This window comes from Puma concolor, chromosome B2 (genome assembly GCF_028749965.1).
Source record: "Puma concolor isolate L17-30 chromosome B2, mPumCon1.1.hap2, whole genome shotgun sequence".
Lineage (NCBI taxonomy): Eukaryota > Metazoa > Chordata > Mammalia > Carnivora > Felidae > Puma > Puma concolor.
This window is the reverse complement of record NC_141671.1, coordinates 63,395,820-63,420,667: the sequence shown is the minus strand read 5'-3', so window position 1 is coordinate 63,420,667 and position 24,848 is coordinate 63,395,820. Positions and strand designations below refer to the sequence as shown.

Sequence of the window (24,848 nt, the reverse complement as noted above, 5' to 3'; positions counted from 1 at the left end):
TTTGCACCACCATTAGTAAATAAATAAATAAATAAATAAATAAAGTAAGTAAGTAAGTAAGTAAGTAAATAAAAACATTTTAAATTCATACATTTGTAGTATTAGTCATTCAGTCCTTTCTGCCAATGTACACATTCTGTTTTGGTTGAAGTTCAAGAATGGGTTAACATTAAACTTTTGAGGGACTTGGGGCGCCTGGGTGGCGCAGTCGGTTAAGCGTCCGACTTCAACCAGGGCACGATCTCGCGGTCCGTGAGTTCGAGCCCCGCGTCAGGCTCTGGGCGGATGGCTCAGAGCCTGGAGCCTGTTTCCGATTCTGTGTCTCCCTCTCTCTCTGCCCCTCCCCCGTTCATGCTCTGTCTCTCTCTGTCCCAAAAATAAATAAACGTTGAAAAAAAAAATTTAAACTTTTGAGGGACTTTTTGAGGTTCAACACAACCAAACACATCAACAAAACATATATTTTAGATAGGTACAGGTTTGCTCATAAAGTTAGTTACAGAAAAGAAATAGCAATGAAACTGAAGTCATATCAAGTGGATGTTTGCACACTGAAAACTAGTTCCTTTTACTGAACATTATCTGCACCATTATGAAAGACCTGATTTGAGAAAGTGACTGAGAAAAAAGAGGAAAACCCAATATTCCTTTGGAATGTTAAGTCAAATTTATTGGGAAAATGGAAAATTGAGAAGTTAGAACCAGAGAGATACGTCAATTTAGTTTAAAGCATTAGACAACAGACATACACATGAAAGAATTTCTTTTAGTGCCAAGTGTGGGACATTGCTTTAATTTTTTTTTTTCAGTTTGATACCCTTAAATTAAAAAAAAATCATTTAATTGTGTTCTTTTTAGGGACATCAGACTCAAGACCTTTCAGGAAATGGTAGAGTTATTTTACCAAATTGGGAAAAAGTTGAGGATTTTGAGAGGTGGAAATTAAGAGTTTTGTGTTAGACATTTAGCCATTTTTAAAAATTTTTTTTAACGTTTATTTATTTATTTTTTGAGACAGAGAGAGAGAGACAGAGCATGAATGGGGGAGGGTCAGAGAGAGCAAGACACAAAACCTGAAACAGACTCCAGGCTCTGAGCTGTCAGCACAGAGCCCGACACAGGGCTCGAACTCACGGACAGGAAGATCATGACCTGAGCCGAAGTCGACCGCCCAACTGACTGAGCCACCCAGGCGCCCTGACATTTAGCCATTTCTAAGAAGGACATATGTATTATATTTTAGGTATAAATGTCAAGATATTTAAAAATAAAAACCATTCACCATATGATCTATTTTATATTTATTTTTATAACCACTTATCTAAGTACTACAAGAAATGAAGTGGCTGCCTTTTTTGTTTTTATCGGATGCTTTACTGGGAATCTTTCATCCCTACATTCAGGTTTCCTTTCCACTTGGGTGAGTATGGAGGCAGCAGAGAAAACCAGCCCTTTTCCCCACCACCCACCTGCCCCTGTATACCACAGACTTCCAGTATTTTTAAGAGATACACTCCAGAAGCACTGCAAATCCACAAACTTGAAAATACTTCAAAGTTTCTTTCTAAAATTGTGTTCCTACTGAACGATGATTAACATCTTATTCGGTCAGAAAAGAGGTCTCAATAATTAGAGAAAATGTAAACACTCCAAACCTCTTCCTGGAGTCCTCTAATTCACTCATAGGTAAAGGAACAAAGAAAGTACACTGTGACACTGCTAGACTCTGGGAAAACTGTAGTGACAAAGACCCACCAAGCTGTCTTCTCATGGAACATATAGTCTGAGAGGGGAGTGAAGACAGATGATAAACAAGTAAATAAATGAATGAACAAGAGAGTTTTAGCCAGAAGTGTCATAAAGACAATGTGATGAAAGAGGACAACATGTTAGGGTATGCTCAGCCATGCCTCTCAGAAAAACAAAACAAAACAAAACAAAACACTCACATATTAGAGCTGAGTCCTGAGTCATTAACAGCAGCCGGAAATGTGAAGATCTGTGAAAATCTTTACACAGGTACAAAGTCCTGAGGCCAAGAAAATTTTGTGTATTCCAGAAAAGAGAAAAGGCAGGGGCTTCTGGGGATCACAAAAAGGGGGGGGAGTGGCAGGAGATGGGCTCAACAGTGTGCAGAAGCCAAATCCACGGGGCCCTCCAGTCCTTGTGACCAGGTCATATCAGAAGCCATGAGAGGATTTGAAAGTAGAGAAATGATGTGATGTAATTTATACCTTAATATTTAATTTTGGAGTTGTGATGATAATGGATTGTACAGGGCAAGCTTCAGTCTTGTGAGATAGTAGGGGACTATGCTGTAGCCCAGACAGAGGTGACAGTAGCTTAGATTATAGTGCCATCAGTCAAGACAGAAAGAAGTGGATGAACTTGTGGTGCTGTCTAGATGTACAGCTGATAGGTTGGCAGTGGAGCATAGTAAAACAGAGAATCCTGGTCGACTTTCAGATTTCTGGCTTACTGAAACAGGTAAATGGTGGACCCTTATGCTGAACTGTATTAGACTAGGATTCAAACACATCAGGGGGTATATAGCCCTGATATCAAAATGTCTATTTTGAATATGTTGAATTTCTGATACCATTATAGTCATAATGCAGGGGGTCCTATATCACATTAACTCTGTTTAAAATTAGGCCTCCCAAAAGTACTTGAAATGTAATCATCCCTCCTCTCTTTTCTTTTTTTGGAACACTGTTTGGTAAATATTGCATTAAATTACGTAATTTCTTCTATAATATGTAGCTAAGTTAAGAACACCTTCTTAGGCTTTTTCCATTTCTCTTCATTTCCATCATAAGCATTTGCAGTTCATTTTTTTGTAGTGTTATTTTTCAATTTAGAAACTCCAATTGCCTATTATTTTATGAGCTATCCTACAAAGGTGACTAAGAATAGAGAATAATAAGGCTGTGTTTTGAAGCTGGGAGAGTGCTGAGAGATCAGCCTGTCTTACCATCATGCAGTGTGCTTCCTTATACAACAATGTCACCCTGGGGACAGTTAAAGTTTCGCTTCAGCAATGTGATACATTACTAGATTTTCTGGACCCAGAATAATTAAAATTGCAAAGTCTAAATTGCTAGATTCCTGGGGTTTACTTTGTTATATGAACTTCCTCCTGCCATATACAGAGAGTTGCTATTGTGTTCACCTGGAAGAAAATCCTGTTTCCCACATACAGAGGCCAAATTAAATTCTGTGATACATTTTAATGAAAATACCGTGTTTCACTATATTTTCACATCCTTATCAATAACTGCTGACAATTACAATAGGTTGGAGAACAATAACCACAAGATAAAGTCATGACTATTTTGGATAATAAAACTATCATTTTGGCAACTGTTTGGGGTTGATTATTGCTGATTAATGAAGCTATCTATATTTGGGGAGAAGAATTCTACCTTGTGGTATAAGATTTAGTAATGGTAAATTTGGAAAACTCCAATTTTTATTGAGTTGGGAGTTACCTAGGGAACTGGAAAGACCCCTGGAGTGTATAAGACTGAAATGTCACAAGCCAACCTCTTGCTTTGGGCATATGCTAGAGAGCATAAACTTGGTTCCCATTTGCTATTTTCAAATAAATCACAAAAAGGGAAAAAAAATGAAGTATCATTTAAAAAATTAAAATTAAAAATAGAAGCAAGTTATCATGGTAAGGTCAACAAGAATAAACAAATAGTTGGGAAGTAAGTTAAGAGAAAGTTTACATGAGAAAAAAATTAAATAGCAAAAGAAGGCAAGCCAGGTTAATAAAGACACAATTTTTAACAGTCTCATAAGCTAATACTGAAAGATCACTACAGTAATGCTAAAAATTTGAAATGACACAAAATGAATACAACAGCCATACAACAGACTAGAAGGTTAAGAAGACAAAAATGTAAATTAATTAAAAAACAGGTTAATGAGATAGCATTTGAACTACAAATTATAACATTCTCATGCAGAAACAACCAGGGACTTTTGAACCAAGGTCAGACAAATGTTAAGCATCTTCCCACTGATTGGCCTCACTGAAAGGATTCCCTGCAGAGGGACTGTGGGCAGATGACCCTCTCATAGATTCATAGATGCTGAGGAATCAAACTTTAGGTCAACAGGATACTGAAGCCTCTTGCTCTAGATAACACACATACTTGGGTCTAGCTGTGTTCCTGAGGACTTATCCTTGGGTGATTCTTTCATTCTTCTTACGGTTTGCAAAAGACTATGAATATATCTGAAAAATACAACCTGACAGGATCTCTCTGGGAGGTTCTGGATTCACAGGAATGCATTTCTTAAATGCAGGACTGACCAACCAGTGTGACACAGCCCAGCCCCACAGACTGGCTTGAGCCCTTATACATGTACTTCTCCCTAGTACAAACCAGGCAGAAGTAATCTGTATGGGCCAAGGTCAGGTCACCCCAAAATATGCCACTTTGGTATGTTGATTATTTTAAATAAAAGTTACTTAAAAAAAGAATACTATGCCCCTCCCCTTGTCTCCAGAAAGCATAAAGTAAATCTCCCATGTGAGAGGTATCCTCTCTATACTAGGAGGTCAAGAGACATTCCTTACTACCAGAAATAGGGAGTTTAGAGCCTAGAAGGCTAGATAAATAATTCTTTGTTACTTTTTTTCTAATTTACTACCCCAGCCCAAATTCTATTTAGAATTCCTTATTGACTGAAGCTCCCAAACTTAAATTTTCTTTGTCCTGTCAATTCCTCACAGATTTATTGTCTCTGCCTAAGAAGTATAGAAACTTCCTGCCTTGGTCATTTCTTTAGGACTCGATTTCATTATTGGGCCTCTGTGTACATGTAATAAAACTTTGAGTTTTTAATTCTTAAACCAGCTGGAAAACCTTGAAGGGTAGAAGGGAAAATGTAAAGTCCTCCTCTATAAATCTCTTTGAGTCTATGATTAAGGCTGTCCATAAGAAACAAAAACTATCATAATGTTCTGAATTTATTTCACCCATTTCTTCTAAATCCTTTACTTTTAATTTTTTTTTTTTTCAACGTTTATTTATTTTTGGGACAGAGAGAGACAGAGCATGAACGGGGGAGGGGCAGAGAGAGAGGGAGACACAGAATCGGAAACAGGTTCCAGGCTCCGAGCCATCAGCCCAGAGCCCGACGCGGGGCTCGAACTCACGGACCGCGAGATCGTGACCTGGCTGAAGTCGGACGCCTAACCGACTGCGCCACCCAGGCGCCCCCAAATCCTTTACTTTTAAAGTAATATTATCATAAAAATCATGATACATATCCTCCACTTTATATTGTTTTATACTTTTCAAGATTCTGTCACCTAATTTTAATCATTTAACAATCCTCTAATATAGCAGAATAATGAATGCTGGCTCCATTTTACAAATGAGAAAATTGAGAGACAGAGAAGATGAATACATTGCTTAGGTAAATACTTATAATTAAAGATTGGGACTGAATCTTAATCCATGTCTTATGAATTCCAGACCACTGTGGTTGCCACTGAATCATTTAATTCATACGTACTTATATATATTTCAGCCTATAAATGAAAACTAATTTGTCAATAATTCTTTCATTTCTTTTAGTCTTCAATCTATCACTCAATTATTATCCCCATTCTCTTTATTATTTGCACTTTACTATACAAATTATATCAGAATGAGAATTGTCACAACTGAAACAAAGAAGACCAGACTTGACATCTTCAACTACTGACAGAGGGAAATATTTTAACTATTACTCCAAAGTAACATAGTATAAAGAAAATCACTATTAACCTTGAGGCTTTGGACTAAGAATTTAAGATTTTATTTTTCCATAAAAAACTTAACTTTGGAGAAGGTTCTAATTTTATTTTGGGTACACACATCTATATAATTTTAGTGGAGAGCCTACCTAAGAAAGGTGAACATTCCATCAAGTCTAACACTTATCTTTCTCCATTTGAATAATAATAAAAAATCAAAAACATTAAAAACAGAAGCATGTAAAGTGATTAAATCACACTAGAGGAGGAATCACCATCAAGGTGATATCCAGGAACTGGTCTGACACTTATAGCTAGACTCAGTGCTGTTAGCAGCTTTCTTGGTGCTCATAGCAAGTCTGTGAATCTAAAACCAGTACAAAGAACATTAACAGTAGACAAGGTCATTCTGAGACTGTGATAAAGTGAGATAAAATGAAACATGGTCACAGTGCAACCCACAAAGTTCTAGACATTCTCTTCTCTCAGCTAATATGACTGACTACCACTTCACCAATTACAGCAAGTTTTCCCTCCTCCTGGATTATTTATTAAGGTACCTAATAATAGAATTCTCCCCCATTCCTGACAGTTTTAAATCCAGAGCAAAGTCCCACTTCCTAAAACCTTCCTTGAAATCATCCCAAACAAGCCCAAACTCTTAGTAAGTCTTTCTAACTCCTCCTGAGATGTCCACAGTTCCCTATATTAATTTTTCCTTAGTACCAAGAGTAACAAATTAAACTTGTTCAAGTACAAGTGTCATACAAATGGACTTTGACTATATATAGGGCACTGACAGAATAATAACTGATACTTGTACACCATCTGCTGTCTACCAAGTTGGTTCCTTTACAGCATCACACAAGGTCCTCTTACAGTCTTGTGAAGTGGGTATACTATTGTTCCTGTCTTATAGAAGAAGAGACTAATAATCGGGGGAGTAACACAGATATTAAAAGGTGATACCTAAATTTAAATATGTGTTCTCTTGTGAAAGTCCAAGTTCCACTACACTACATCTATGTATTATTAAATAGACCCAGAAGATACCGTATAATTTTTAGGGGGGATGAGAACTAAAAATTTGGATATGTCTATATCAAGAAAATCCATTCAATAGAAATGTATTAGATATGGCTGGTACAAAGTTTCACAAAGAGATAAATAGGCAATGAAAACAAATTTCCTTGTATACACTAATTAGTACTATACTGAATTTGATGCTCAATTAGGGATTGCAATGAAAATTCAGAGAAAAGAAAAAAAAAAAAAACATGGGTTAGATTGCCAGAAGTTCTAAGTTTTATGAGATAAGAAAAATAGACCAAAAGACACACATACACATACATACACACACCCTTCCATAGATCACATTTAATTATTAGAATAGATGAGAAAAGGAGGGAAAAGGGGTCACATTATTTTATAGCCAATGAATGAGTCAGTGAATCCCTTTTGTTGCTCTATGCCTCTTGCCCACCTCCCTCCACCACCAGTATCTGTTCTTAGACATGGTACACAAATTAGTAACTGATAACTCACACTAGGATATATCATATCTACCTTTTCCTTTCTTTCTTCTCTCCCTATATGAATTCCAGGCAGACAGCTTTCCCTCACCTCAAAAGAAGTGAGAGAAAGGTGGACATTGACTAAGGAAAGTACCTGGTGAAAATAGGATATCATCTCCTTTCAAGCTGATATAAAAAATTTGCAAAGTAAAACATAATTCATTATTTGATGTGATCAACACACATCATAGTATCCACTTCATTATAGTGGTTATATGTATTTCTTAAAAACATGATGCTGGAATGCTGATATGACATGATCCAACACTAAAATATCACTGCCCATTACCCTAAGACACATGGTCAGTTCTTGGAAAGGTGGTGAGTGGAGACCCAATTTGTTGTTTCAATTGTTTCTTCTGTTCTCTTCTGGTCTTCACCTGACAATTGGCCTAGCCAAGGGGAACCAAGGTTCGGTCTTGGCTCACTTTCTTCATTACTGATACACGACCTATCACAGCCTTATACCTTAAGATGGTCTCTAGGATCTCAGGTTGGATGGCTCCTAGAAATATAGTTTGAAATCACTGAGTTCTCAAATTATCACCTTTCATTGAGGTTGAGTATTTATGTGTTTTTCAGAACTGCATTCAACTTTCAAATGCTTATGTCTGTATCCTCTGAAGAGATTGCAAATTTCTCGAGATTCTTCTTCTCAGTAGTGTCTTGCATCTTGTTGACACATGATGATGCTTTTATATATAATGAAGGCACCTGAGTTTAGCTATAAGACAGTTCTAAGGAGAATTCCAAATTTTTGCACCAAATAAATCCTACATATTTCAAAGACATAATGTCAAAATGTTCAGTAAAGTATAAAATCTTTTTTTAAATAATAGCCATTAGAATTCCCTTTGAAATAGTAGGGAAACTGGATACAACATGGTATGAGTTTTACATCTTTTAAGATATAACTAAGTTTAAGAATGGAAATAATAGGAATCAGAAACAACACATAATAAATTTATTAAGTACCCAATATGGATCCATAATGCTCATGTATAAGAGAATATGAGCTAGGCCAGATGTACAAATAATACAAACATACCTTCCAAAATTTAAAGACCTTCACAAAAGAAAGACCTAATTTTAATGGCCCTAAAGTGATTCCAATGACAGAGTGATGCTGCTAAAACACAACTAGCTTGAAAACACTTGTTTACTACTCAATGATGAAGCAACAACTGTATCAACTTAGAATAATATGAGTTTTCTTATCTGAATTCTCACAACTTAGCATCCCTATCTACTGACCCCCAAACATTTTACTCCTAGAAAAGCTCATGGAAAGTAGACTACAAGAAACATAGTTAATAACATTTTAACTGATCAGTGTCTTTTTTCTTTATACCTCTGGGATTAGCTGAGGTAAAAGATGTAATAAAAACTAATATATTAAAAAAGAATCTATAGTTAACTATTCATTTTCATTTCCCCACATTACCTATTTTTTCACATTCCATGGACAATTTACAATGAACTATAATTGACTTTCTGTAAATGTCATAGCTTAGCAGTTAAAAAAAATACCTAAAATTTGTATAAGCTGGCCCAAATCTTCAGGAAAAAAAAAAACAGTACATAAATATATTTGTATGTGTCCACATGCTTGTCTGTATGTTTATAGAGACACAGAAATAACAGAACGTAACATTTCATAAGTATTTTTTCTGGGGGTGATTTGCAGATAAGGAATCATAATTTTGACTCCCCTATATTCATAATTACATGAATATTGAATTATATAAGTTATATTAATTCACAGAATTCATAAAATTCTAGGAGTAAATATAACGACTATATCTTTAAATGTATATTGTGATATAGGAATCTAGACGTCTTCTCTGAAGTCAAAGGGAACAAGTAAGCTTGTTAAAGGACTTGCATATCTATATTTTGGGTGGCTTTTCACAGTTCAAGATGTTTTAGATACTTAAAATTTCCAGAGGAACTAAATCATTGCTTCATGACATAGGATAATACCTTGGGGAACTGAAAGTACAAATGGGACTGAATGTGAGATAGATAATATGTTTGGAGCACATTAACGGGATCCCAGCTATGTTGCTCACATGCTGAATGGCCCAATGAAGAAGTCTCCCAAAGAAAAGATGAATATTTATATTGGTCTTTGCCATTCTTCTTAGCCTTTGCCATTTGCTACTCATGTCTATCTCTGTAAGATATGCCTTGGCTAGTCCTGGGAGATCCTATCATTTCTTTGTGTGTATTTTCTGTCATAAGTTGCAAGCTCCTTGAACTGAAGACCGGTCTTTTTTTATTTTGTAGTTACATAACAGATAATAAATATATAACAGAATTATAAAGACTTCTCTCTGTAATAATGGGTGAAATTATCAAATTCAGGTAAAATAGCACTGGAATATTTTAAACTAAAGAAAAATTTAAGATAAGAAATATACTGTATGAACAGACTATGTAGTCTTCATAATCACATGAAGTTATATGTCATTTATGAGCTAACCATCTTATGCATCTAGCAGTGAATCTATAAAGTCTGATTTCCTAGCAAGTATCTATCATTTCTATACATATCAGTGGTGCACCTCTACTCCTTAATTGAATGAGTGTGAGACAATAACATCAGAAGGAATGCCTCTAAAACAGTCTCTCCAGTTATAGTATCAAGGCAATAGCCAATCTCAAGTCTTTGGGACTCCTTATAATTTTCCCAGGGGGGAAACCAAGTACAGATAAAATCTTAGTGGAAAAAATTAATATACATATCTATAGAAACCTAATAAGAGTGAGCTTTGGTACTCAGTCGAGGAAATATTATAAACCATTGCATATGATAGAATCAAGGAAAGTACCCAGTTTTAAGCCAGAGACGGTAACCAAAGGACACATTTTCCAATGTGACTGAATAAAGGTTGTACTTTTAATATTTCATATGTATACCAGGGCCCATATACAAAATACACAAATACAAAGTTCACTAAATGCAGAATACGCTCACCTGGGCACAGAGCAATATTACAAGGCTTATGATGTGTTTCAGGTCCTTCACACGGCCTTCCTCCATACTGAGGAGGTGTGCACGACCTTGTTCTTGTTCTTTGGCCTCGACCACATGTAAATGAACATAAACTCCATGGTGACCACTCCTCCCAAACTCCATGTACTGTAATAAAGCAAAGAAGCTTCAACAACAAAAGTAAAGAGATAAAGTCATAATGATTTTTTTCTTAATTATTGAGAAAAAAATCATCTAATAGACAATTATGAAAATATTTTAAAAGTTCAGCTGAGTTAACATTCTTATTTGCCAAAATAAATGCAAAGGGCAATTCAAAAATTCATTAAAAAATGCAAAATTGTATGCATTTTTCTGTACTTGAACAGTTATTTATGTCATAAACTTTAAATATTTTCTTTTTTAATGGAAATGCACCTCTCTCCTTCATGGTAGAATAGTCATGAATTATTTTTAAATAAATGTAATATAAACTTATAAGGTAGTATAGAAAACTAAATTTCTTATACCAGATATGATCTTCTAGAGTTAAGTTTGCATTTAAATATGTAAGGGCCAACTTAATTCTTCCAACAATTATAAAATTTCAGTATTAATGACCTTGATGGTGTCAAAAAATGAAAATATGAGAAATTAATGGTACATATTTTAAATAGCTTTTTAACATCACATTTAGAAAATACAAGTATCTAATACAAGTACCAATACTTCAACTATGCCATTACAATGAATTCAAACTAATCATAAATATTAACATAATTTGTGCTCCTCCATAATAGCCACTGTGAACAAATATTGACGCCTTTTGCATAAAGTCCATTAGAGTTCAAAGTTTAGGTCCTTTCTTTGCCACAGTCAAATAGCCAATCTCCTCTCAATTTTTAATATTTGGGATAGTAAGGAATAGTAAGGTAATATAAATAAACACTCTGTGGATAATACAAATAAAAAGAAGCTGGGCAAAATGTGCTCTTTGGTTCAAAAGCTCCTGTCTTGAGGTTGGTCCTAGCATGCTCTTAGAAATTTATGAGCATAGATGTTTGGTATGACACCCACTAGAATAAGGAAGGGGAATAGAAATTTATAATGGATGATAAAAAGATGTTCACTTTCTTCTCAACATTGGTAGGGGTAAGCAGAATCCATATAAAGTGTCAGAGGTGTTATGCGAGTAAATATAGCATATCTAGAATCTTTTGCATGTATATGTTGACCAAGTTGTTACTTTAAAAACACATATATGATACTTTACTTATGAGGCACCCATTCTCTTCTATCTATGCTATTGAGTTGCCCTAACTGGTTGTGAAAATATATTCAAATATTAAAGCACCCAAATTTGAGTAATACTCTCTGAAAAATTCTTCAAGTTTCTGTGAAAGTTGCTGGAAAACTTTCTCATTTAAGTTTGGAAAACCAAAGCTACTATGTATCCATTGGTATAAGAATAAATAATGAGTTTGTATTTAACTCCAAGAAAAAAATACACATATCCATATACTTATATATAGGTATGTATGATCAATGATAGCAAAATATTTTTTAAATATTGCATACAAATGTATTTTGCCATATAAAACATATATCTTTAATTAATTTTTGCATTTATTTTTAATTACCAATATTTCACCATTTAAAAACAACCTTCACTTCCTCTATTGTCTATATAGTGTTAAAAGACTATATTGTATTCATATTGATAGTTCTGTTAATTTTCTCCTCAATCAAATCATACTTCTCTGTATTCATTGAACAAACCCTGAAAAAAAAAAGCTGCTAAATAGGCAGACTTTTCTCTATTAATCTCAAAGAAATGTTAATTAATCTTGATTAAATCATAAAGCTGGAATCCTTTGAAAAGTATGTCACTCCCTACTTTTTAACACTCTTTATTGTCCCATGGTGAAATTTCATGACTACTTCATCATTTTAAAAAATCAAAAAATATTTTTTTTCATTTGAAGGGGAAACAAAATTATTAATAATTTTAGATATTATTGAATTAGGAAATTATAACAGATATATTATGATTTTATAGATGCTATTTATAAAATTTATGTTAAAGAATAAAGATATTTTTATTTTAGTGGCAAACTGTTATATAGATTCTTTTACCTTTCAATAAAGAATGAAAATCTGTAAATAATCTAGTCCATTTGAAAAATGTGCCTCATAAAACCAAGAAAATTAAATCAAATTAATCCATTTTTAGAGTTTTCTTCTTTACTTAGACATTAGCTATATTATCACATGCCTATGCTGTATCATCTAAAGATGAAATGAGGAATATACCATATACAAATTATATTACTACTAGATTTTGAAATAAGTGTACGATTTACCTTATAATTTACATTGGGATGTATAACAAAACTCCTTTTTTTTCTTAAGAAATATATAGATGTGGATACTGTGACATTTACAAAAAAACAAAATAATCAGAACCATTCCTTAGCCCAAATAAACTTCTAAAGGATTAGAAAACATAGAGAGTAGACCAAGTGGTTCTCAACCAGAGGCAATTTTGCCCCTCAGAGGACATTTGGCAATGTCCAGAGAAATTTTTGATTGTCACAGCTCAGGGCAAGGAGGGATGCTACTGGCATCCAAGAATGCTCAGGACAGCCTCCCACAACAAAGATTTATCCATGTCAAAATGTCAATAGTACCGAGGTTGAGAAACCCTGGAAGAGATCATAAAACTATAAGTCAGAAACCAGGACAGTGAATTCACAATTTAATGTAGCTCTCTACTTTCTCAATTTACTGTCTGTTTACCTACATCATTTTCTGCTCTAAGTAAAAAGAATTTTTGAAGAGACTATAATGTCAAAGCAACAATTTGCAAAAAGCTGGATGTCTTAGGATCCATATTAGAAGTAACACATTATCATGTAATTTAATTAAGAAAACCCTTTTGAAATTAGAATAATATGTGTGAAAGGCAACTAATTTATAACACTATTGATTAGGCTTTAGTAGTGCAAATAAATATGAGCTCAAATTCTATCATTAAATATATTTTATGGAAAGTGGCTTTGACATTCATTTCATCCTTGTGTCATTTTCATTAATTAAATGCCAAACACACTTGAATATCCACAGTGTGACAACTGGGTTATTGATTTCTGAGCTAATTTTCTTCTTGGAAATTTAAAGCATTATTTTAGAAAGATATTTACACTGGTTATGTGCTATTTAAGTTTTTAAATTTACTTTTGGTTACTGTTTTCAAGATATATTATGTAAAAAAAGGTACATATTTAGCAGCATGGCAAGTGACTGAACAAAATATTTAATACAAAATATTTCATAACAAATACAGTAACCATCTAAAAGATATTCCAATTTCCTATAGTGAAGTACTTATTCTACATTTTTAAAATAATGAAGTTGCTAAATTATTGTTCAGTTTTAGAAAATTAAAAAGAAATCAACAAAACTCTCCATTCTCTTAAATTTGACATCTGAACTAAAACGATGGTTACAAGATACATTATTTCTTATCATCAGTCCTATTTAACCAAATGTAGAAAGACAAACCTATAGTATATGAAGGTGAAGAGGGGAACTAATAATTAGTATGTATTTCTTCAGTAGGAATAATGGTAGGAGGTTTAAGAAATTGAGGAAAAACATTATAATCAGAATATTATCCAGTGTTCTATAAACATCAGATACAGAGTGAAAGGAAGAGCACTCTGATCCCACTACAGATGCTCTCCTTGCCCAGCAAAGGAATTAATCAGCAGTGTCTGGCAGAAGGATGGAGGTTTCCATATGTCAACCATATGAATTGCATAATGAGTGGCTGGAGAGTAAGCACTGAATGGAGAATTGTGGAGAACACTTTAGCACCCTCTCAGACTTCCACTCGGGCATCCATTTGCCATTAGACTCCATCCTTGCATACTGAAGGGAACTTCACTTTTCCAAGGGATGCTGACAAGATAAATGTATATATCAAGCACAGCTTAATTCTCTATTGACAATTTTCTCATTGCTCAGGAAAGGATACTTGATGCTAGAACCCTCAACATAAATACTGTAAGTAGGGGTGGGCTTTACGTGTGAGACAATATACTCCACCCACACCCAGCTGAAAATCCACAAACATTTACTCATGAGGTCATTTTATGTATAAAATTTAGAAATTTTGTAATTCCTAAAACCTCCAGCTCTTGGAGGTTTTCCTTCTCTTGACTAACAGACCTAGAGTCTTTGCTCACTAGCCCGTTTTTGTCATCTTCTGTCATTGACATCCCCTTCTGTGACCTCCATAAGCATTTTTCCCTCTGAATTTTCTTTTCACTTGATGTTCCTTCTCATCTAGTTTAATTCCCACTGACTCTCATTGATTTCTTTTGTTTTCAGTGGGAGTTATTGCTGTTTCCTGCTAATTCAGTCTTCTCTTCCTCATAGTTCTCTGCCCTGTTTAGCTTTAACTTCGACCTTCATCTGCTGCTTTGAATCTCCTAATTTCATTATAGAGGATTTCCCAACTCAGTGTGCCCTCTCCTCCACATTCTGCCCACCACTTCTTTTCCCTTTTGTTCCTTCCAGATTGTCTTTCCTTTTATTGTGATAAAAAAGTACATAACAGAAAATTTATCATCCAAACTATTTTTAAGTGTACGATTCAGTGCTGTTAAATATATCCCCATTGTTGTAAAACAGATCTTCAGAACTTATTCAGTTTGCAAATCAAAACCCTTTACCCATTAAACAATAACTCCTCCAGACTGTCTTTTAATGGGTTGCCCTTGCTTATTCAGCTGGGAAATTAGGATTATCTCTGCCATTCCCCCATGCCACCCACTCTCTACTCTTGTCTTTAGCAACTGCAAAATCAGCCATCTCTGGAAACGGAATTCATCAGAAAATTTTTACAGCTGAACAGCTGCTGCAGAACCAGTCCCTTTCTTTATGCCCACCCCCTTTGGGGGCCTATGGAAAGGCTGTGAATGCAAGTCTAGGGTCAACTGCAGTGGTTGATGGTTTTACCACCCCTCCACCAAATACTTGAGCAAAAATATAAACCTGGAGATTCACAGTATCATGTGCTTTGGACTTCTTGAAAGAAAGCCCAAATTCCTTTTAGTACTTATTTTTAGATGAAAGCCAGTAATTTGAGAAGGCAAAATGCCTGTGATATGCATGTAGGCCTCAAATGAGAACAAAATGTTGATGTAACATGGAAAATCTCACCCTACGTGGGTAAGCTACCATGCTGTGCACCATTTAGCATTAAAGATTTTTTCCTCCATTAATGACTTTAAAGTTTACAATGCAGTGGATGGCTCTGATGAGGACAACCAACTGAGTGAAAGAAATGAGCAGGAATTCCTTTGGTCAGGGGAACTATGTTCTCTGATAGGGTCAGATAAGTGATAGGAAAACAACTGCCAGCTTTAAAGACTATATCAACCACTGCCTTTAGTAATGGGTACAGATCACATTTGCAGTATGCCTGTAAGTCACACTTTCCTCAAACATTCAACTGGACATTTTGACCACCTAAAATAAGGAAAGATATTGTAATCTTAAAATATTATTAGAAGCAGATAGATAAATTTCAAGCTTCTAGCTGCCGTGGGTAGGGGAGTCACTTACGCAATTTTCTGACTGCTCTGAAAGCAGAAATAATCACTTATATAACAAAATTTCACAGTTGAATAAGAATTAAACTTATCCACTCTAATTAAAATGTCTATACCCAGTTCATATGAAAATAACAAATCTTTCCAAATGCGTAGCATGACACAATTCAATAACATCCACAGTTGTAGTTGCTGCTAACACTACCTGGACAGAGGGCAGTGTTATTGCAAACCCTTGATTCTCTTAATGGGCCGCTGCAGTGTGTCCCGTAAGGTGATACACAAGTTCTGGTTCGCACCTGCGACCCTTGACCACAAGTAACTGAGCATGTGCTCCACTGGGACCACTCTTCCACACCAGATTCACCTGTGTGCAAGACAACAAATAAACATGAAATACCGTTTTGAATATTCATTCACTAAGCATCATACCAAACTGACAACTATGACATGAAAGAATAATTTAAATGTAAAAATATGACACTACATCAAAAGGTACAAGAAAACATTTCAGAGCAAAATAAATTCAAAGAGAGATACATATTACACTGATGCAAGGCCCAAGTTTGCTATTACCTTTTTAGCAAAGCTACTCTTCACAAAGACACTGTGCCGTGGACACTATGAAGGGACCAGTCAGCATTTTACAACAAGAATGGTTGCTGAAGCAATTCTCTTCAGGCCAATCTAAAGCTTTGTACTTTGGATGGGAGAGGGAGCAAAATGTATTGCTAAACTTACTCTGGCTTTGGTGAGCAGCAATATATTGATGTATTCTTACCTAATCTTTTATTGCATAGTCTTTCTAATGCTGGATGAGGTGGGGCCCTGGGAGTCTGAGCGTATCTAATTTTTATTGTGTTAAACACTGACACTTATTTATAATTTATTCCCAGTGCTATTCTTACTTTTTTCATCCTGTGACAGCTATTTATCTTGTGATAATTTGTTTAAAAGCCTTCTGCTTGCAATTTTCCTCATGATCTAGAGTAGAAGAGTGAGTTTTACTCAAAATGAAGGAAAATTTCTCTGGGATTTCTATTAATTTATTCAACATAGGGCCCTAAAAAGCCAAGGAGTGTCCGAATTAATTACTTTTCTTAGAGTAAGCATCACACTAAAATTATGTCTAGTTTGCATTATTATCTAAAGTCATGTCCCAAAGGACTTAAAGTCAAGAATTTCTAAGTCCATCACAGTGGGCTTTTGATTCTATTCTGATATCATGTTCAGGATAGATTCTTAATACTGATTTGAAAACTTGCAGTTGCTTTTCCCCAAATACGAAATTGGGGCATTTACCTGCTAGTGGGAGCTATTTAATTATTTAGTTGTGGGAAAGGTTTATGGTTGAAGTGTTTCTGAACACTTTGTATCACTGTTTACATAAACAAAGGAACAATTTATACTTCATAAGTTCTGTTTAGAATTTGCCTTTGGAATATAATTAAAAAATAGAATATGATAATCTATTTGTCCATCTTTATTATTTTTTTTGAAGGGTTAGTAAATGATTTAGAAATTACTTGCAGTGCTACTCAAGACAGCGGGTCCACAGACTGGTACTTCAGGACAGAAGGAGGCTGAACCAGAATGTAACTCAACTTGCTGATTTCTTCACTGAGAATTTCTTTTTTTCCAAACAAACAAACAAAAAAGTCAGCTGAAATTAAACGTGTGTTTGATAATGTAGTTGAATTTACATCCTGGTATATGCTTCTTATTTCCACAGAGGCCCATAAAAACTAGTTCGCAGATAAACACAAGTCCACCAACCACACTTTGGGTAGCACTATTATGAAGATTTGTTCTTACATTGATCTGCATTATGCACCCAGAGGCATAGATCTTAATGCATTTATGACTAGATATATATAATAAGGGCACAGACAGTGGTTAACTGGGATGACATATTACATTAAATAGGACTTATTTTTGGTGTTGGATCAGTGTTTGTCCTGAAAATACTCTATAGATTAATTACCCTTGATTATTTTAGTCTTTTTTGCCATCACCAGTTTATATTGTAACTACTTCTTAAAAATGTTATTGGATGACCATTTGAATAATATTTAAAGACATGCCTCATAATATTCTCTTTTACATTAAAGAATAGTCTGAAGATAAAAAATCATTATTCTAGACCCCAACAATATGGCAATAGTTAAAAAATATCCACACATATATGTATATATGAACATATATTTTTAGCAATGAGACTTTTTAATGTAAAGTTAGGAAAAACATAATGCAAAGCTTTTTCTTTTGATAATTCAATGTGTTGTGATGACAGTAAGTGAAGTATAAATATTATGGTTGTATGTTATTAATTAAAAGCTAGGAAACCTTGAACAGTGAATTCTATAAATAAAATGATAAAGGTTATGAATAAAATTAGTTATGTTTTTCCACAAAAGCAGTCCTTCTCTTACCCTTGCACTGTTATTATGGCATTAAAAATGTTTTTTATTAAATTGAACAATGAATCAGGATCAAGATCTACTTTTAAATGTATTTCTGTACAAATATTTAAAAATCGAGGTTCCTTCTGAATGTATACTATAATGATGTTGAACAGGCTAAGCAGTGATGTGTAGATCATAAGAAATTGATAATCAGTGCTAAGAACTGGCCTTCTTCACTCACTCAAATTGATGATTCATTTTGTTGATCGAAAACAAAATAAATAAATGAATAAAGTCTATATTGGCTTTCAAATTATGAATCAAATTTTGCCACTCAATTACCAGCCTACCTACCAAAATGACCTCATTATATCTCAAATGGCATAGTTTCAAGTGACATTTCCACTAAATAGATATGATTTCCATGCTGCCACTTCTTTACTACAAAAAGTGTGAAGCCTGTTCTAATGAGGCATATTGGATCCCTGTAAGAAATAGCTCATATACTTAAAAGAAAGGTACGCATATATATATATACACTTTTAAACTCAATGACATTAAAATAGTAAAGTATAATACAAAGTACACTATTTTTAATATGTGTATCTTTGGAGATAGCACAAACTAATCTGGTTCTTAACTTGCAGCAGAGAAGGCACATTAAACACCATGTAGAACGCTTCAGTATCTAAGGCACTATTAAGGCTCTTTATCCTGACACAAAATATAAAAGGGGACTGGAAAAGCACTGTAATTAAAGTCAGAAGGTCTGTTTGATGGAAAGCTATTGAATATTAGCTCTGTGACCTTGAGAAAGTCACTTTATTTCTCTGAACCTCTCAATAAAATGAGTAATACATCTACCTCAAAATGTATTTGTGAGGTTTAAATGAGATAATGTATAAGAGTACATTTCAAATTATAAACAAAATATTAATATAAAATTTTCTAGTATGTTAAAATCATACTAGAAACATTTTTAATGTTATACTTCTCTTTTAGATAACATGCTATAATATATATTTCTAATATATGTTATCTCCGCCACTGGAATACAGGACCACTTTTCTAAACATGTTTATAAGATCATTGGATGATTATGATGTTAAAAAGCATCAGTAAGTAAAATTAAATTGTCATAAGCTATCTTATTGGAATTTAATTTAGATGTCTGTATTAAATATCTGTATCTTATCACTTCATTTAATTCCCTTGAAATGAAATATATATTGCGATACACATAAATTGTGTCCTAGGCTATTTGAGCATTGTTCATTTATATTTAAACTAGTCTATCTCAATTATTGGACTGACCAAAATGATCAAGTTATCTTGATCAGTAATGCTATTTTTTTCCAAACGTTACCCATTTAAAAACGATTTCCATTCATGTTATTACTTTATAGAAAGCAAGCTTTTCAGATACAGGGTATACTAATCATACTGGTTGAAGAAGCCAGGTTATTCATTTTGAGAAAGAATTCTTAATTCTAAAGGCTTATAGGTTTTGCTTTTTCTCTCATGACTAATATAAAATACATATTATATTGTCTTTCATCATTCAGTTTTACCTCTATTGCATTTTTCTTCATTCTCACATTAATGTTAGCAAATGTCTATGATTGTTTATGTGTAACACAAATCTCCTGGTTTGAAAGACAAATAGAAAAGTTTTATAGAAAAAACTTAATTTTTGTGAGCTTTGATTGTGTGACACTTGTATTTATTCAGACTAACTACCTTAACACCTAAACGAAGTGTAACTTAGAAAATATCTCAGGAAAATAAACAGCTCCTCTCTTAACTTTATAATTGCTTCATATCAAATTACATATTTTAAAAACCATTTAAAATAATGCAGTTTTCCAGTCTTCTATCAGTATTGTAGTAATTTCAATTTAAAGTAAGTATTATATGTGTATTTATATTTACCTATACTATTTCTGGTTTAAAATAAAACAATAAATATTTAAGAACAATCAATATTTTCAGAACTTTAATTTTGGAGTTCATTGCCTTTTCTGAATCATCGTTAACAATATAAGGAAATGGTTTTAATGCTCCTTGTGGATCTATTTAATAAGTGTTTCATCCACTTTACCAAATCATGTGTTAATATGTTTTAGATACAAAACAATGTTTGTAAAAGAACCAGTAAATGAAAACAGAATTTAGTAATTTCTGACTAAGTAAACATAATGTTCCTTGTGATTTGAATTTGTAAAATAGGTTTTGGTCGAAAACTGAATTTTCTTGGTTGATGTCACAGGCAAATCCAAAAACTGAATTTATATAAAATGCCCTGGCCAAACTGCATAATATTTATGCATTAGCAAATTTTACTACATTACAGGAAATTTAAAACTATGGCTCTCCATTTCACTTCCAAATGACCCCACTTTTAAGTAATTTCAGGAAGCCAATGACTGCGGCCTCTTTTGCAAAAAAGAAGAAAGTCTCTAATTTTGCAGCAATGCCCCGGGTGAGATGGCATCTGGAGGCTGAGTAGTTAGATCATGTTCTATGCCTCTATGTAAAGTCAAATATTCCCTAATCTCTGGTCAGTGGCTGAGACTATTTTGCTCCATGTAAGGGAGAAAAATACATTTAATAATTTGAAAATTTACCTGACCCTGGCAATGCACTTTCGGACCTGTACAAGCAAATAGTAAACATATGTCACCTTTTGTTAAATAAGAAGCTGCACCAAAAGCAATCCAGATAAGCAAGTTTTGTTCATTTCAGGATCTAGCTCAACGTGTATATTTAAAAAGCTAAAAATATGTCCTTAATGTAGAATTTATTGTAAACACTCTTCTTGTTCTGAAGAATTCTTTGACCTACTTGTAATGAGGTGTTAAACTCTCCAATTACTCACCAATTACCAAAGAGCACAATCCATTAAGAATATTTGCATTTTTAAGTTGTAGATTCAAATCTAGTGTTCGGAATATATATCTTAAGAAAATATAAACTAAAGGAAATATTCATTCTTCAGGAGAATTTCATCAAAATCAATGTCATGTCAAAAAGCTGATCGAGTACTTGAAACTTCTGTATTAATGGTAAAACAGATGATCCAGATTGGAATGAATAAAACTTTATAAAGACATAGATGAGATTGTTAGTTTGCAATTTCCTGAAATAAAAGTGACAGCTGAAAATGTTTATAACACACTTTAAATACATTTTCATCTAAGAATGTACTACATGCAATGTAAACAGAAGGAATTATAGCCCATTTATTATGATGGACCAATATATGAATGCATTTACTTGTGTATATATATATATATATATATATATATATATATATATATATATGTTTTTCTTTTTTTTAGGGAGGTATTTGCAAAAAATCTAATGAGTTTAGAATTAAAAATTTTACAAACCGGAAAGTGATCTTTGTTGATATTTAATTATTTGGAGTATATTATGGCTTACTAATAAAGATTGTCAACTTTTTATTATTTAGCTTCTATAACAAAACCTTCTTTTCAAATAAAAAAAATCTGAAAAAATTTTCTAATTTCCATACATTTTAATAATTAATATTTATATGAAGTATGGCATTAAAAAATCCAACATCTTATTGTTAAATTAAATTTCATCATTTAAACTCCTATTTAAATTCTAATTCTGAAAAGTCCTATAACAATCAATTATTGATGAAATAACTTTGTTCAGTTCTTTAAAAGTTTAATGGTACATTTAAGTAGTTAATTAACATAGGTAAATAATAACATGTAAATCTTAAATGTCCCATACTAAAAGCAAAATAAATCTTACACATATTTTTGTGCACTTTTCAACTCACAGCTACTTCATTTATGGACTTTAACTGGTGACAAAAAAAAAATGGCTCAAAAAAATATCAGCTCCAAAAACTGACAAATGTGCAGCAAAAGATTATGAAAACATGCAGTGGTTTCATTAAATTAACAACAATAAATAGAAAAATGTAACTAACGTATTACCAGTTTGTGCCATAAATTTAGCAGCATCAGCTTGTTCCTGAGGGACCCTTTTTTCATGAACAGATCGAGGTCGCTGACTTTTAATTGTATGATCTCCCATCATTCCAAATTCTAAAGACAGAATAAAGGTATATGAAAGCTTGTGTGTAGACATTTCTCACAAATTACATTACTGTCTCATGCAATATGTTCCTACACATACCTAGAAGTTACTGATTAAATTTACAATTCTAAATTTGCTAGGCTGATCTACTTGGAATATTTCTAAACTCAAGTAAAAAAAATCTATAAACAAGAACAAGTTTTCAAGAAACAATAATAACAGTCAATAGAATGACACATCAGGTTTTAAGTCAGCTTAATTAACAAATAGTGTACTCTTTTCTGATCATGTTTTCAAGCAATACATCGGAAAAAATACAACCACAGTGTTAACTGTTGTTTTTCAGAGACAGAATCCTGACTGTATAACAGCTGCTGCTTTGCTGAATAGTAATCACCCCACAAGTTTTTCAGCACTTTTCTTGAGGAATAAATAATCTTTAACCTAGCTTTCCTAAGGTAAGCATTCACTTAATATAGTGTTTTTCCAAAGATGAGGTTGGCCTTGGTGTCCTTAAAAGCTCATGGATACGTGGTGGTTGAAGTAATTCTCATTCTCTCCTGCCCTGCCCCAAATAGTTGTTCATCCCTTTTCTAACCACATGTAAGACAATGTTTTTTCTTTTAAAAGTTATGTTTAAAAGAAATGGATGACTCCAGGTTTCTGTGATTTAATCCTTTAATGTTGTACCTCCTAGGAAAAGCAAAAAAAAAAAAAAAAAAAAAAAAAAGAAAAAAAAAATCTGGCCCTAAGTCAGTGACAATGGGGAAAGAAAAAATAAGTTGAACAAAAGATGGACTCCATAATATATTTTTGAAAAATTCATACTCTTGGAATTCTGCAAGAGTTCCATGCTTCTAGTACAGTTATTGTAAAATAATTTTAATGAAACAAATGCCTAATTTATGGAAGAGTTGTTGATTCTGGCTTAGAGAAGTGTGTAAGGGAAGGGGATTCCTGAAGGGTGAGGAGCAGGCAATCATGGTGTTTCTGTTACATTAAGACAATTCTTGGGCCCTTAAGACCAGAACTTTAATACATGACAAAGATGATTGAGTAAAATATGTTCTAATGATAGTGCCAGAACCAATGTCAAAATTTGGGAATGTTTAATTTTACCTTCTCCTATCAAAATTTAATCTTCTGCTAAAATATTACAACTCACTTTGTATAATTGAACACTGTATTGTGTAAGCACTAATTCTATTAACTTTTTAAATTTTATGGGAAGAGAAAAGACTAGCACATGTTTTTGTCCATCCCGGCAAATCCCCACATAATTATTAAAAGTATGGCACTTGACAGATTAATTTGTCAAAAATTCTTTCCCGATATTCTACCCAAGAGTACATCCCATGAGAAATCTGAGAAATCTAAATGTGTGTTTGTTTTTGTCAGTTTAGATAAAATCCAAGGCAGGAAATGGAAATTTTCATAAAATGTCAGTTGGCTTAATCTTGTAAAATCCATCATTATTTTCCATTGCTGCCAACATCCTCTCATTGCATTCATTTATGCAGGATGTGCTGCCTCAGCTATGTTTCATTATGCTAATAAGACATGTCTAATCACATGTCATTTAATGATTTGGGAAACTGACTACTTAGAAAGTTTGTATCTGGACTCTTATGTACTACCCAGTATTTTAAAGTATTATATGTAATTGAAAATTTTCTGAGTCTGAAACAGCAAAGGAAATTCAGTAGTAATTTTTATTAACAGTATATTTTACCTTCTGTGTGTGTGTGTGTGTGTGTGTGTGTGTGTCTACACTTAGAACATTTAAGTCAGAGTTTATGTATGCATAAATAAGCTGCAGGCTCTAATTGTCACACTAAGGTAGTTTTGGCACTGGGCAAAGGATAGAAAAGAAATTTTTCATAACTACAACTTCTTCTTTTTTTTTTAAACAACTTCTGTTAGTAAGTAACTTTATTACCTGTTCTAGTAGAAGAAATTCTTCAACTCAGTGGCAGCATGAGAAGAGCCTACACTCTATTTTCTGAGAAAAAAATAGTTTATGTGTTACAGGGACTATAATCTTGAAATCTGCAGTTCTGAGTTATGTTGGTGGACACTGCTGAAATAATTTTTAAAGTGTCATATTAAATTTTTAATTCTTTCTGGACTTTGAACACAAGTACTCATCTTTAAAAAGAGGTGTTCACATTTATGTGAACTATCTCATATGTGAATTAAATATCTCAAACATGAGTATAACACAAATTAAATTTCAGTATTCTTCACTGTCGTCACTTTTGCTCAATTCTACTCATCATCAATAATCAATGTTGTGTGAGCATTAGTGCTGATAGTTAACATTGGGATACTTAATCATGGACCACAGTATTTGAAAAGAAATTATTCAATCATCTATGAACGTGACTATATATTTTTCTGTAACTAAAAGTTTCAATTGAAATTTTTTATTAT

At 33.3% G+C, this 24,848-nt stretch overlaps 1 protein-coding gene across 4 annotated transcripts in view; it reads right to left on the bottom strand.

Annotated features, from left to right (window-relative positions):
- Nucleotides 1-24,848, bottom strand: part of ADGRB3 (adhesion G protein-coupled receptor B3) — a 731,624-nt gene that overhangs the window by 409,757 nt on the left and 297,019 nt on the right. For all 4 annotated transcript variants that reach the window (XM_086707169.1, XM_086707168.1, XM_086707167.1 and 1 more), the window contains 3 exons: nt 22,313-22,423; nt 16,136-16,297; nt 10,313-10,477 (listed from right to left, as the gene is read on the bottom strand). In XM_086707169.1, the coding sequence (XP_086563295.1) occupies nt 10,313-10,477; nt 16,136-16,297; nt 22,313-22,423 (438 nt within the window). The remainder of the gene's footprint in view (nt 1-10,312; nt 10,478-16,135; nt 16,298-22,312; nt 22,424-24,848) is intronic.